Source organism: Benincasa hispida, chromosome 8 (genome assembly GCF_027475165.1).
Source record: "Benincasa hispida cultivar pf3 chromosome 8, pf3_genome.v1.1, whole genome shotgun sequence".
In the NCBI taxonomy this organism is placed as follows: domain Eukaryota; kingdom Viridiplantae; phylum Streptophyta; class Magnoliopsida; order Cucurbitales; family Cucurbitaceae; genus Benincasa; species Benincasa hispida.
Genome location: NC_143485.1, coordinates 41,837,092 through 41,852,133, shown reverse-complemented (window position 1 = coordinate 41,852,133; position 15,042 = coordinate 41,837,092). Strand labels below are relative to the sequence as shown.

Below are 15,042 nucleotides of genomic sequence, written 5' to 3'. Positions count from 1 at the left end.
AATGTAATCTTTTTTAAAAATCGAATATAATTTTTTTTTTTCAAATACCATGTTTGATCTTATCTCTTCAATTTCAAATTTTATTTTATCTAATTTTTCAATTTTCATCTATTTCTTACTAATTTTATTTTTTGTTCTCAAGACGAAAACTTTGGAGGGTTGACTTAACCAATCAACCTCATTGGTACATAGATAAAAAGCTCCACTTAATTGACCATCGACCAAGAGTTCAAGTCGCAAAGTCTCTTCTTTCCGGAGTGATTCATATCAAGCCATTGTGAAAATGTATGTCAAGCATATGAAAGGTGTTGGTATTAACTAGTTTGCTTTGGCGGAGGAGTCAATTTGGAGAGAAAAATGGCAGCAACTTGGTTGGAAAAGAGGTTGGTGAAGAGTTTGGCCGATGTTTCTTTTAATTACAATGTAATTACGAAAATTTTTTAATAAGTCATTTGTATGGTGAGGGTACTTCAGACTTGTATAAATTCGTTTATATTTTATTATTTTTATGAATGAAATTATGATATATTATTTTTATAAATGAAAAGTTAAAATCTACATTGCAGTAAAATTTGATAAGCGGATCCGATTGAACTCCTGATGGGCCTCTTACGATCCGGGCCTTGTATCTATGGCTCGTTCCACGAGAAATGTATATCATATGGCTTTTGCGCAAGAAAGAAACACTCCGACTCCTTCCTCCCTCCCGCCATTGCTCGAAGCTTCTGAAGCATCTCTCGCGACTACAATCCTCTGAGCAAAAGTGTTATCCCTCTCGAGTTCTCTGTAAGTATATTTCTTCTGTGGAAATCGTCAATTGCGCCTCTTGCTCTTCATCATCTTCGTGTTGCTCCTGCCGCTGTCTACTCTTCTTTCACTTCCTTTTGATTATTTTTTTTTGTCATCTGTGGCTATCTCAGAGGTTAATTAGATGAAATCTTGACTGTTTACTCTGAAAATTTCTATTGGTACCTTAATTTTTCTTTAATTTGTATTTTTCGATTATTCATCTCTTCGAATGCATATATTTGTGGTATTATTATAGTTCTTTTGTCAAAAACAATCGAGAGTGATATTGAGTTATCTTTGTATTAGATATTTTTCGCACAATAGGCAATGGCTACTGAAGAAGACTCCGTCGAACAAGTTGCTGCAGCACGTAAAGAGAGATTGAGAGCTCTAAGAGCTGCTCAGGAATTGTTAAACGCTTCAGATGAGAAGAATTCTGGAGGAGAGGATAAAGAGAATGGTGCTACTGCAGATGCTGAAGAAACGTGAGTGTATATCTTCTTCTTCGCTGTTGTATCGGAAGTTATTTTTTATTCGATTTCTTCAATAAGTTTATAAATTATGATCATTTTTGCACATTCGTAACGTTCAGATATGTTCCATTCGACTGCTCTGACTGCAATATCATCTCTTTACTCTATTCGACTATATTCTCATTTAATTACGTTTTTAAAGATCTATCCTATGGTATCCTCTCCAAATGTACGATCCTAAACTATGATTGTACTCATAGATTAGAAGCTTAGAAAATAAGAAACATGAATGGATTTGAAAAACCATTGAGGAAGTCGCACAATAGTACATTAAGGCTACATCATTCTGTAGAAACGTTTTAATTTTTCATATCTCCTAGAAACTGACACTTCACTGGAAAAAAGAATATTCTATCGAAAGTAACACAATGGAGTAGATGATGAGGGGAAAAGAACAGATTTCATGCGACTCTCCTGTCCTGAATGTCCGTCTCCTTCTCTTTGGATTGGTGATGTCCGTCTTCCTCGGCCTTAAACCACTCTCGTTTATCTCTGTGTTTATTGCCTGACCTATTTTCCTTCTATTTTAACTACTTCTTTCTCATTCCCTTTCTCTTCCCCTTCCTTTAGCCATCCTTTTTTCTTTTTAAATCTTTATCTGTCGTCTTTCTTTTCTCCCTTTTAGTTTACGGTGGGAGTCTATGCCAAAATTACATAATTGGCACAGTTAGCCAAGTTCTCTAGAATCTGGCTTGGGACATGTTACAGACGACTACTGTCCGCTGTAGCCAGTGTGCTGAGCTCCCTAGAACTTGGTTTGGGGCATACTACAAATAAAAGCCTTGGCAATAGAATTTGCATTGTAGGGCAGCACAGACAAAAACTGTCTTCCTTTCCTTAGTAATCTGCATCTTTCTGTTTGCAGGCTAGAGTCGTAAATGGCCACAAAAGCTCCAAATGGAGCAGAAGACTAACCAAAATCTATGATAAAATAGTATTAGAAACTAAGCTGTAAAGTTTATCTGAATGTTGATGCATGTGAAGTATGCTCGTAAAAGTATCTTCCCACTAATAAGATATTTATTTCTTTTCTTTCTTTTGATCCTTTTTTTTTTTTTTTTAATTCTTTCTTTCTTTACTTTTCCTTTTCCTTTTCCTTTTTCTTCTTTTTTCCCTTCTAGTTCTTAATAACATTTGGGCTTGTAGGAGTTTGGGATGATGATGAGGTGGTGACAATAATGGCAATGTGACATACAGCTTAACTGTTTCAATATATTACTCTTGCAGGGGGAAATGTGTTCCAATATAAATGACTTTCTCTTGCCATTGAATATATAGTTTGATGTCGTTCTCATTCCCAACTTATTTGAATATTGATATACACTGTAACTATGCATGTACATGTTAAGAAGCTCTTCCCTCTTGCAAAAGTGCAAAATACAGATGTAACTTATTTTCTGTTGTCGAATTATTTTATGCGTCATTTGCCTAAGTTTTTTATTCACTAATAAATTATCCTTTTGCAGTAATCTTAATATGAAATTTCGGAACTATGTTCCTCATGATAAGGAGCTTCAGGAGGGCAAGCTTGCCCCACCTGTATTGCCAAAGTTTGAGGACCCTGTTACTACTGAACCTGCACAATTAAAAGAGGTACTCTTATCAGTTCTGCTTTTCTGTGTTACACTGACCTATGCTCATACTTTTTGGATCTTTTTCTATTTATTGTATTCCATCGGCAAAATTATAGGACCCATTTGTAAATATCGCTCCAAAGAAACCAAACTGGGACCTTAGAAGGGATGTACAGAAGAAGCTTGATAAGCTTGAAAGACGTACACAGAAAGCATTATATAAGCTTATGGGTAAGTAGAAATATTGAATTAGAGGTCTATGCAAACTTGATTAGTCATATTTTATCCTCGTTCTTTTACTTGCTTCATTTGGTAGTTGTAACTGGACTACAAATTGAATTTTATTTGCTTTGTTTGTCTGAGAAGATATCTATCTCCAGTCAATTAGCATATACATAATATCATTTTTGTCTGCTGGTTCTGTTTTGGGGGTTCTATATGTTTTCTTTCACGTCTTTAACTTGTGAACAAATTTTCATGCACCACAGCATTTATGAACAATTAAGAGATCTTGATTATCATCTTTTAACCTGTGTTCAAGTCAAACATGCGTGATGTAATGTTGCTTGCAACATATCTCTCTTAACAATTTTCAACCAAGTCATTACATGTAGAGATTAAAGAATCATTGCATGAAATAAATATCTTTTAGGTGAGTTAATTTAATCCTGTAAGGATGATTTAGAGTATTTGATCTGGTTGTGAACCAAAAGAATCTCTTTGTAATTTTTTTAGGGGGAAAAAAAACTTCTCATTTGTATAATTAAATGTTTAGGGATACAAAGTCCCAAAATGAGAGAGAAAAAAAAGTAAAATACAAAACAACAAATATACTCTTGAAGAAATTTAGCCATGAATATAAGCATCGAAAGAATATAGAGCCTTTTTCAAAATCTTCGTCTAAAAGACTTGGAGAGCTTGGAAACAAAAATTGATGCAGCGAGAAAGGTATTAGGCCAAGTCCATTTCCGAACAAGGGAAGTTCATCCCTAAAGTTGAGAGAGAACTCTCCAAGAACACAAGTCCAATATATAATTGATATTCAATACCTTCCTATTACAATCCTAAACTAGCTATTTATAGCCTTACAAAAAATAAGGCAATTAGATAATTAAACACTAATTAATCTAAAGTATCAACTAAACAAATATTAACTAAAATATAGTAATTATCTACCAAGTCTCCTCATCAACGAAAAAGGCCACCAAAGTATACACAAATGAGAAAAAAGGGCCACCAAAGTAGAATAATCTATGAAAAAGGCCACCAAGACAAGTATAGACAAAACAGCTGCAAATGCACTGTTTATAGAAAACACGGATGCAACATGGCCATCAAGACCAATGAGAACAACCTCTGAGGAGAAAAGATCAAAATGCTAGTGCTCCTATTACCATGACTAAGGCTCTCTTCTGACCGGTATAACTGGTATATAACTCTATCAAGCCACCTTTAATTCCATATTGGAATTCAATCTAAAAATAATAAAGCTTATCAATGTTCACTTTAACAAGCTCCGACCAGAGGAAATTTCTTTGCGGTTCTTTTGACTTCAATTTCAGCATACCAAGGCTAAATAAGAACGATTACAGCCCTTAGTTACCTTCCACTGAATTTCTTTTTATTATTATAGTTTCCTTATGATTATTGATTATTAGGAGATGTTGATTTTATAGGAGGGGTTCTCTCTACCCGAACTGTAAACTGTATGTGCCTCACTTATTGTTAATACTCCACATGTTTCTTATTAAACAATTTAGAGCATTTGGTCATCAGTTGTGTTTCTTATGACTGTTTCAATCTTGAAGTTTGAACTTTTTGGGCTGTAAGACTTTGGGGGATTATTTGGTATCGAGGGAAGTTGTGGAGCTTAGAGTAGAAAAGGGTCATTTTAAAAACTCATGAAGACATGGAATGTCATAGAAAGGTCATGCTAAACTAGACGGGTTACTTATTTATTTATTTATTTTTAAAGGACGTTGCAATATAAATATGTGGTGAGGCTACAAACCTATGATCTTTAAAAGGAATCATTGAACCTACGAAACTACTACAATCTTTGGGAGGAATTAAGTATGTCCTATAGTTGAAATACAAGTTGATGTAGGTTACTCTCATTTGCTAGTATGCATTGGAAGTCACAACAACGATTATTATGTGTATTGTATGGTAGAAAATTATTTGAAGCTCTGAAATTACAGAGTAGTTACAGATTTATAGAGCACCCTGCTTACTTACCTTAACGATCTTTTTGCTCATTCAATTTTGTGTAGAGGAACAGGAAAAGCAAAAGCAGTCAGCTGAAGGAGACGACGACCAAAATGGTGCAGAAGGATAGTATGGCACACAAGTTATGAGCTTCGATATTACGGTCTCGTTAATATTCATGACTACTGCGACATGCTTGGAGAAATTTGTCACTGAAGTACGATGGCTTTTCTGGCTTATAGGGTCAGTTTTTCTGTGACCTTTCTGATCCTTCTTGGCTACAAATCTTTTGATTTAGTTTATCTATCGTGGCTCATGGTGTGTTCCTTGACTAATTACACCTCATACGGTATCTCATGATGGATAGTGATTTGAAATTTACCTATACTAAGAATAACTTTTTATTTCACTTAATCTTCTTCGTGAACCGTGTTTTCCCCCCCATCTTTGTCTGCTACTTTATAATCTACTATGGACATTGATTTCACAAATGGTTTCAGTCAGACCCCCTTGCAAACGTTCCACGGTTCTTTCACTTGTTTTTGTGTCGTGGCAGCTATCTATTTCCAGGTGACGTCAGAGCTGCAAGTAATATATGCAAATAAAAGGTGATTGTATGATTATCATAACTTTGATTTTTCAATTTTGAAAAACACGATTGTTTGACCGAGGTTTCAGTTTTCAATTTTAAATTTAACATTTTTGAAAAGCGAGGTCTCTCTCTCTCTCTCTCTCTCTCTCTCTCTCTCTCTCCTGGAGGATAAGCATAAATATTAAGTTTATGTTACTCAAAGTATTAGTTTTTTTTCACACTTCTGGACATATTTTTATGTTCCTCTTAACAGTTAACATATCTCTCCCTAAATTTTGGTTTTCTTTTTCCAAACCTTCTATTTGAAACTTTTTCCAACTTTCCTTTAACTCTAACTTTCCTAATTTGTCTTCCTCTATAATAGTTTACTATTGGTTTGTTTTTCGACAAGTTCTCTCTCTCTCTCTCTCTCTGTTTAATTAAAAAAGAAACTTGCCTTTAAAGAAAACACTTATCAAATATATTTTATTTTCTTTATTCCGAAAGAGAAAAATTGAAGTAAATATTAAAACATCAATTTGTTTCTGGTACTAAGAACATATTTCATTTGTCTATATTTTCTGTGTATTTAGTAAATGAATTTTAATAAATTCTAAAGTTAATGTTATTAAATTTAGTGCTTATTGTTAGCTTAAAATTTTTAATGAAACTGATAAAATAATAATATTAATTTTCATCTAAGATGTAATGTCATTTAAAAAAAAAAAATTAACATGTTAAATCATGGTGCGTAAACCTAGTGCATAAACAAAAAATGATAAGAAAGCAAATGAAGAAAAGAAAAACAAAGTGTTAACGCCTGCTTCCAAGGCAGAAAACAATATACTGAGGAACTTGAGAACTCTAGCAAAATACAAACCTCAAGAAAGAAAGGAAACATTAATTTATTAAGAAAGAAAAAGGGAAAAAGCCAAGACCTATGATGAAATACACACAATGATTGAACAACGACGAGCTTTCCTTTGGCATTTGCACCATTCGTTTTCAGCGTCGCCTCAGTTATGTATTGATGTAATATGTGCAGATTTGTCTTATCTTTGATCACTTTTTAATTGTTTAGAGGCAACTTGTTGACCTCTGTTTATATTCTCCTCGTTCCATGAAGGGTCCACTGCAGGAAGTTGGAATTCGTCTGGCTTCAGCGCGAGAGCGAAATCGGGCAATGTCGGTGCAGTTTCTACGATTCTGTAATTTATTCATTTATTAGTGGTTTCTTTTTACTATGGAAATAAAACGAAGTCTACAATTCAAGAATTGGACTTACTTTTCAAAAGAGTACAAGTCACGGTTTATCCGCACTTTGCTTGAAGCATCTTTTGGAATTTTTTCTGATAGATACTTCATGGTTCCAAAGAGCGGCGGATTTCTGCATGAAGAATGCAAGTGTTTACAATTGTCAGTTATATTTTAACCTCTGTCAATTCTGAAAGAAGTCAATATTTAAGGTGCGAGCGCCACATATTTAAGAAAATTTGATTTTTTAAAACTTTTTTGAAGGAAAACATATGTCAAATCTAGTTGAGTTTCTATAAATAATGAGAAGTAGAACATACTTATAGAATTTTAGGTTAAATTAACAAAATATCTAATAGCTTTCTGAACTTTAAATTTTGTGTCTAATAGGTTGACAAAAAAAACTTTTCAAAATTAATTAACCATTTAATATAAATTTGAATTTTATGTAGCCATTCAAAAGCTCATAAACTAAATTTGAAAATTTCGAAGTTTGGACTGAATTTGTAAGATAAACCAAAAATTTTAACGGTAGTTTTAAACAAAAGATTGTATGAAAATAAAATAAAACAATACGTTAACTTAAACCTTATATACGACATTGGTTTGAAATTCTTTCTACTTCAAAAATGAAAGAAAAGTTAGAAACGGGTTGGAAATTTGCGAACCCAAAGACTAAGAACATAGCAGTAAAAAGAGAAACGAAGTACCTTGATAATGGAGGAGCGGAGTTAAAAGCCTCGCAAGCCTTTTTACTTTCTTTAAAATATTCATCGGCTGCTTGCAATGCAGCTACAGCCATCCCGTGGGACTTCTCGGTGTTTCCCTCGTCAAGTATCAAACCATGATAATAGTATGCTGCAGCCTGTTTATAATTTAACAAAACCCATGGGTTAGTTCTACATAGGTTTGCCACAGCTTATGCACTATGACATTACTGACCATGCTGACTTAAATAAACGAATATCAGTTCTCGTTAGAGACGGCACAGCAAAGTTTACTGACTTGGAAATCGAGATAATTAAGAACCAAATATGCAATACTTCATAGAAACAAGGATGAAAACCTTTAAGTAGGATGAAGCTGAGTACACACCAGTTTTCTTTGGGCTGTTTGGATCTACTAAAAAAAGTGTTCTTTAAAAAAATCATTTTTATTTTAAACTCTTTTGATTAAAACTATTTAACATACACTTTGAAAGTGTTTCAAAAGCTACTTTGAGTGACTCAATCACTTTAATTTTTTTCAAAATGACTTATTTTCAAAATTAAATACTTGAAAAATTAAACAAAACACACCCTTAATTAACTAAGAGGAGAGGCAAAGATTCAATTAAGCATTTCATCCTAACTACGGGATATACTTTTATATCTTAGTATTCTTTTGGGATGTCATTTATTTGGCTAGGAATGTTATTGATGTAGTTAATCAAAACCTAGATAGGATATAAAGGAAATCAAAGCATACCTTTGCTTCAATGTATTTCCATTTAACGAAGAGCCGGTGCTTCTCTCCCCAACCATTTGATAACGGAAGGTTCATGATGTTATCTTGGGCCTGTAAAGCAATCAGAGAAATATATGAGCTGCTATTTGAACAAACAGATAGTGAACATCATTTCAAACATATCAAAACCAATTCAGAATCAGTATTTGCGGGAAAGAAAAATTGGTCAATATACTAACAGACTAATCAAGAACGCCAGCCTAGTCGTCCAAGTAATTAAAATACAATAGCCTGAATTGTGAGAAGTTCTACATGACAATGATGACATTGTAAAATTATGCATGAAACTCGGGCAACATATTGTAATCCCGAAAACAATATAAAGACCCATTACATTAATGGATATTCATCCATGTCCATACAATCAACAAAGGTCCAATAAGTGCATTCGATTAATGGACGTTTCAGCATTCCAGAATCTACGTTATTCTATTTCATGCAGGAGAAAAAATTGAGCTCGGTCCTCTGCATTTTCTTCACTTCTGACCAATAGAGCGCTTGGTGTTCATGTTCGGTTACAAAAGCATGAAGAGGCTAGTCATTCAGTTAGTTATAGGGGAGAAAATAACAGTCCCTATCAATGATAGTCACAGGCAACTTTCCTTGGTAGGCGACCAAAATCCAAACATACCTGGACGTGGCATAAGTGAAGTTCCTAAAGGGTTGTTTGTTTCAAAGTTTTCATGGAATTAAGATGCTTGGAAAAAGAATACCTGGATATAAGATATCCGAAAATAAAAGATGTCAACTATTGGTATTAAGATGCCAAGAACTGAATACTTGGATATGAGAAACTTGAAATTTTTTAGTTATAATCTTATCAATTAACATTAGTTAACTAAATGAATTCTAACGATTGAATTGTCTTTTATTTATTTATTTTGATCTGACTTTTGTTTATTAATTTTACCAGCATATATGTTGATTAACTTTGATAAGATGTTATTTATCAAAATTATTTATTTATTATTTTTAATCATGGTATATGATACATAATTTTTTATTTTATGATAAAACAAAGAAATGAAAAATGTTATTCCTATAGGAATATAAATAAATAATCCATGTTTTTGGATGGGTTTGATGTGTCCTCCCTATATGATATAACAATCATATCGCATGGCACCATGCCAATAATGATTTTTTTAAAATAACCAAAAATGGAAAAGAAAAATTAGCACACATGGGATAGAATAACTGCAAATAAATGGCCCATAAAAGTGCTTTCTTAAGAGTCGTGACTAATTTCTGACTCCGTTTCAGTTTTATTGATTACTAGTTCACCTCCCCAAATCACCAGGATGCACTAATACACAAGCGTAACTACAAAGGCACAACCCTACAAACAAAGTTTTTTTTTTTTTTTTATGGAAAATAAACAATTATAACCATATGGCACTGAGAAAATTCATTAACTAGTATTAATGGGCGGAAAACAAAGAACACGTATACTTCCTACTTTTGCACTTTTTTATTCTCCCAGTGAAATTGGCATAATTTTCCAGTCCCTATTGATAAATAAACTTTAAAAAAAAATTACAACAGAAGAAGAGTGTAAAAGCAATCTATTCAATCCTTACAAACAACTTTTTTAGATACTTGTATAGAACAGTGCATGCAAATTTAAGTAAATCACGTAAACGTACTACCCTAAAATTGTATGCTGTAGCAAATAGAAAATACTTCATACTATATCAGACAAGAGATGTTATGCACTTATAAATGTAATGTATCTGTTACAAGTATGTGGTACGATGCGATGCACAAACTAAAATGGATTCTATGAAGAGAGATAGGATGTATGCATTAATGTTTAACGTGCCATTGTAGAATCCAAAAATTACCAATGCTGGGAGTTGACAGTACAATAGGCAGCTACAGAAGTCATATCTTGATCGTTATAATTATAAATATGTAACACAGATCAATGGCACTTCACTCAGTCAATAGATCAAAGGTCAATAGTTACTGTGATAAATTAAAGAACAAACTTACCTGCTGCCAGTATTTTACCATCTCACATGCAAGCCTTCGCTTAACAGCAAGAGTTGCTTTGGTGCTATCAATAGCCATTCCTAGCTGGATATCAACTCCCTGTGTCCAATTTGATAGAAGCCAATGAACAGATGAAAAGGTTGCAGTAATAGGAAATGCGTAATTTATATGTGAATAAAATGCATAGATGAAAGAAGTGCGCTTGTACTATCCAGCTAGATCCTTGTACACTAAATTGTTTGGGAAAGATAGAAAACGAAACTTGGTCAAGCTAGTCCTCTACGTGGACAATGGATATATTTTGATAAGAGGTTCAACATTTCAGAGTACACCCAAAAAAAAAAAAAGGAAAAAAATGCATCTAATCAAATATAGCAGGCTATCATTAAGACAATCTGAACATAGTACCTGGCCAAGTGCTTGCAGGCAAAGTGCTCGGAGAACTCCTTCAGCAAGGTCCACCGGCAAATTTCTCCTACAGAAGTAGAAATGCTCAATTGTAAGAATAACAGGACAAACATTCAAGAAACTCGAGGTCCATAGGGCATATGGTTTGAAAGAAACAAGAGGTTGTTGAAGATCGAGTTCTTTTTCTAGTTTGTATTGAAGGTGGATCTCAGCTATGTAATTGCCATTTCTTTTTAGGTTCAGAGGATCCTTAACCGACTAATTCTTGTTTGATATGTATGCTTAACAAAATATGCTTGAATCAAATAAAAAATAATAAGGATGTTAACAATGTTAAGATCACTACTAATCTGCATACCTAAATTCGGCAGGGAACTGAGGAAGAACGTGTCTAACAGCACAATCCAAATATCCTGCAGCTTTTACAAAAATGTCAATTGAGGCTCGCCTACTCTCTGCAGGGGAACAGAAACCACCTTTTAGTAACAAGGCCATAAAATTGAGGTTAAATGAAGTAGGAAGAAAGCCTGTCATCTTGAAAATTGCATTCTGTATTGAATAGAAATTCCATGTCCTAATACACAGAAATATATCCTATATTTCCATAATGGTGACCATACAGAAATTCACATCTAGAATGCAGATTGGACCAAACAATGGCATCACAAGAGATAAAGAACCAAAAGCTTCCTTTCTACACCTTTTTAGCTTGAATTACATCCTTTAATGAAAACAACACTCTTTCATTTTTGGAAAAAAAATTGTCATTACATGATCATCTGAATGAGCTTTCTAGTAACCAATGCTTGTATGTAAGAAAGATTTAAAGGAAATGAATGTAACTAACATGCCACATGATCATGCATCAATTAAAAGTACATCTTGTTTGCAAAATAGCATGTTACAGGTTAGCTAAAACAAAGATCTTGGTAAATTCATACTTCCATATTCTATGCAATGATTCCAAGGCTTGATAAGAGACAAATTAAACTGGGATATAGTCCACTTGATATATATGTATTACGCATTAAAGGTTACAAAGATTTAAAAGAAAAGGGAAAAGAAAAAAAGAAAAAGAAAAAGAAAGCTATAGGCCTAAACACTTGCAATACAACATTATGCAGAAAATTACCTTCTGATACTTTCGGTTGATAACCATCGGGAGATGTTCTAGGAAGAAGTAATAAGTTGGCCTGTGATAAAGATAGCATTGCCATTAAGTGCAAAACTGACAGCACCTCATACCAAGCGTTGGACATGGCAGTTTCCTGCAAAATAATTAAGTTTTAGCAGGATAACACAATCTCCTCTAGACTTACTTTTCAGAAGTCACTAGGAAACTACATAAATTTCAAACATCCAATTATTTTAACAAAAAGCCAACAAATGTTCTCAAGTAATTCTGGTATCATGACAACCTCCAAATCATCCTCCTGATTAATCCACGCAAACTGTACTTTGTGTTGAAGTTGGTTTCCTAGGTAGAGCACACAAGCAATGTTCTTAGGCATTATCTTAGAAATATAAATCAGTCATAATCAACTAAAATCTGGCTTACCATCTTTAACTAATCCCAAAAGAACAGGTAAATAATCTTCCAGAGCTTGCTGAAGATCAGCTAATGTTGAACCACCTAAAGATAACAGTACCATTTGGTATCTCAGAAGGAAAGAAGATATATTACACAATGTAAATAATTTTCATTACTAACCATGTTGGGTAGCAGTTTTTCTCCGTGTTCTAGTAATTGTTGGACCTTCTTGGCCAGCCATTACAACTATGCGAGTTCTCAGAGCTGATAGGCGTTCAACTATATTCTTAGATAGATGATCGCCAAGTGCTAGAGAGAAATCTACTGGTTTAGGAATGCGCAGACCAGGAACGTAAACAGAAACTTCCCCAATGTTTCCCGGCCTCCGCCTGTTTCCACCAGAATCTGCTGGCTTTGAAACAAGGCATCCCATATCCCCAGATATGAAATTTCTGCCCACACAATATCAATGGTTTTCAATTACTCTGGACTTTTAGGCATTTTATATATTCATATGGCATAAGTACCAATTCATCAAATTAGTCCAGGTATGGATCAAAAGAACTGACAAATGAGCTGGTGATGAAAAATCGCTGAAGCAAAGAACATAGATTTCACAAGAGCAGTTGCCAGTTGGCAACAAAAAAGAGGCAGATATATAAATAAATAAATGCCAACCAACAAAGCAGAAGTAGTAGGTTATTCACGAGTCACTCTTAAAATTGTCCACAAAATAAACTAAAAATAGTTCTTCGTCCTCATTTATCATTACTTTTTGACTAAAAATAAACGTATTAATTGCAAGAAATTAATGAAATATAAAATCCGTGCTCAATCGGTCACTAATCAGATGGTTTATCGATCAGACAAACTTCTGGCGGATTCTAAACAACATCGGTTCAACAGATGTAAAAAGACGATAATATTTAACAGCTTAGATCAAAAGACATGCAAGAGTCACATGAAAGGAATGAGACACAACAGTTGCCTTTCGCAACTTTTTTCTGATACCTACATTTTTTGTCGTTCTTTTTATTGCAACAACAATAAGAATATAAAGAAGACGACGAGCTAGCAAGGGCGCATTGATTTACTCAAAAAGGACGAATTCCTCCCTTGCACCGATTCTGCAAATACATAGTTCAAAAGCGAAAATGTGAAAATCACGGAATATTAGTAGCACAAAATTCGGAAACCTACATAGAAAGTAACAAAATTAAAGAAGCTTCTAAGAGGAGGAGCAAAATCTTCAAAATAAAGATTGCGAGTAAAGGAAATTCAGGCAAGCTCAAGCAACAGTTGAAGAAAAGCAAAGTTAAGCTAACACGTATAATCTTCATCCGTTTTCGCTATTGAAACGTTTCTTGATTGATGAGGAACCATGCCGTAAGTGAGAATTGAAAGTGAAAAGAAGGAACAGAAATACAGGAGATGAAAATAGAACAAACGGAAACAGAAACAGAGAACGTGAAAGAAGAAACACCAGAAAATTGCCGATAATTGAGAACTGATAGGTTCAGAGACGAACAAATTCACCAAAACATGGAAATGCAACGGCAAACAAAATTTGAAAAGAAGAAGAAGAAGAAGAATGAAGCGAAGGCTCAGCCAACAAAAACCTATGCAGAATATATTAAAATGAGAAGCGATGAAGTTTTGAACCTCAAGAAAACATTCACAATTGAAGATTGCGTCACTGTTTAACACAGTTTTCAGAGCTTACAAAAACAGCAGAAACGAAAAATCATGCGAAAGGAAATGAAAAACATGAAAACAGACAACAATCTCACCATAAAACACTGAAGCTTCAGCAATTCTCAATTCAGAAGAAGCCAATCTTCAAAACAGAGAAAGCAAAACCCTAAGAAGGCAACCATTTTTCAGTGGAACACACCTCCAAAAGTTTCAACCTCAAGCAATTACTGTTGGCAAAGGCAATCAAAGACAAGAGAGAGAAAGAGAGAGGAAAGAGAGGTTGCTTTTGCTTCTTTTTCTTCCGCTGTATTTCGGGTCCCTAATGGCAGAATTTGAGGTATTCTAACATTACGCCTTCAATTGTTGTTGTTGTTGTTCAACTACGAGTACAAGGCAGCTTGCTTTAAATAATAATAGCGTTTTTATGGCGCTCGACTCTCTCAAACTCATCTCACTCCCTTTCACATTTCGATTTTCTCTTGCCCTCTTACAAATTATACCGTAATAATTGGGTGCATCTAAATATCAACTGTTTTATGCATCTTTTTTATCACTCACATCTAAAAATATATTAAAATATTTTTAAAAAATAAAATTTATCCTATGATAAATTATGATTAGACAATTTGATAGTATGCACAAAGATTGGTAATATTCGAGATGCATCTAAATATATTTCATTTTACACGGTTGTATGAGTCAAGTGTAAAAAAAAAAAATCCAACTTTTGATTTTAATGTTGGTATACCATGTCAATTGAATTATACTCATTTTGTCAAAATTTGAATGATAAATATATAATAAATTGCATAATTGTAGCATCGAATTTCACCATTGAGCGGTAAAATCCAGGTGGGCATTTGATATTATTAAAAAAAAATATTGTTTTTTTGTTTTTGACATAGGTTTTATATCCAACTGTTGTTGTTACGAGACAGTCATATTTGTAGCCATCTAATTGAATAATTTGTTTATGAC

At 33.7% G+C, this 15,042-nt stretch overlaps 2 protein-coding genes across 3 annotated transcripts; one reads left to right on the top strand and one right to left on the bottom strand.

Moving 5' to 3' along the window:
- Positions 1 to 645: 645 nt before the first annotated feature.
- LOC120082874 (Cwf18 pre-mRNA splicing factor) lies at positions 646 to 5,518 on the top strand. Of its 2 annotated transcripts, none has more exons than XM_039038235.2 (5): positions 646 to 786; positions 1,096 to 1,274; positions 2,789 to 2,915; positions 3,013 to 3,127; positions 5,170 to 5,518. In XM_039038235.2, the coding sequence occupies exons 2-5, from the start codon at positions 1,117 to 1,119 to the stop codon at positions 5,232 to 5,234; spliced, it is 465 nt and encodes a 154-aa protein (XP_038894163.1). In that variant the 5' UTR covers positions 646 to 786; positions 1,096 to 1,116; the 3' UTR covers positions 5,235 to 5,518. The 2 variants fall into 2 exon arrangements, with proteins under 2 accessions (XP_038894163.1, XP_090172427.1); XM_090316301.1 differs by lacking the exon at positions 646 to 786 and adding an exon at positions 904 to 922.
- A 970-nt stretch (positions 5,519 to 6,488) lies between these two features.
- On the bottom strand, positions 6,489 to 14,570 carry LOC120082873 (uncharacterized). The gene is made up of 13 exons (XM_039038233.2): positions 14,160 to 14,570; positions 13,385 to 13,496; positions 12,550 to 12,821; positions 12,397 to 12,471; positions 12,257 to 12,315; positions 11,971 to 12,106; positions 11,197 to 11,293; positions 10,839 to 10,905; positions 10,431 to 10,529; positions 8,397 to 8,486; positions 7,640 to 7,794; positions 6,961 to 7,062; positions 6,489 to 6,881 (listed from the first exon to the last, which is right to left on the bottom strand). Exons 3-13 carry the CDS (start codon positions 12,800 to 12,802, stop codon positions 6,728 to 6,730), a joined length of 1,287 nt encoding a protein of 428 aa, XP_038894161.1. The 5' UTR covers positions 12,803 to 12,821; positions 13,385 to 13,496; positions 14,160 to 14,570; the 3' UTR covers positions 6,489 to 6,727.
- Positions 14,571 to 15,042: the final 472 nt, after the last annotated feature.

What these genes read in the sequence shown, in the direction of transcription:
- LOC120082873 (XM_039038233.2), bottom strand. Translation starts at nt 12,802, where the DNA reads ATGGGATGCCTTGTTTCAAAGCCAGCAGATTCTGGTGGAAACAGGCGG. An exon ending in TTTGGGATTAGTTAAAGATG is followed by an intron (nt 12,316 to 12,396) that starts GTAAGCCAGATT and finishes TGCTCTACCTAG; the next exon opens with GAAACCAACTTCAACACAAA. An exon ending in GGAAATACATTGAAGCAAAG is followed by an intron (nt 7,795 to 8,396) that starts GTATGCTTTGAT and finishes AATTATAAACAG; the next exon opens with GCTGCAGCATACTATTATCA.
- LOC120082874 (XM_039038235.2), top strand. Translation starts at nt 1,117, where the DNA reads ATGGCTACTGAAGAAGACTCCGTCGAACAAGTTGCTGCAGCACGTAAA. An exon ending in ACTGCAGATGCTGAAGAAAC is followed by an intron (nt 1,275 to 2,788) that starts GTGAGTGTATAT and finishes ATCCTTTTGCAG; the next exon opens with TAATCTTAATATGAAATTTC. An exon ending in AACCTGCACAATTAAAAGAG is followed by an intron (nt 2,916 to 3,012) that starts GTACTCTTATCA and finishes GCAAAATTATAG; the next exon opens with GACCCATTTGTAAATATCGC.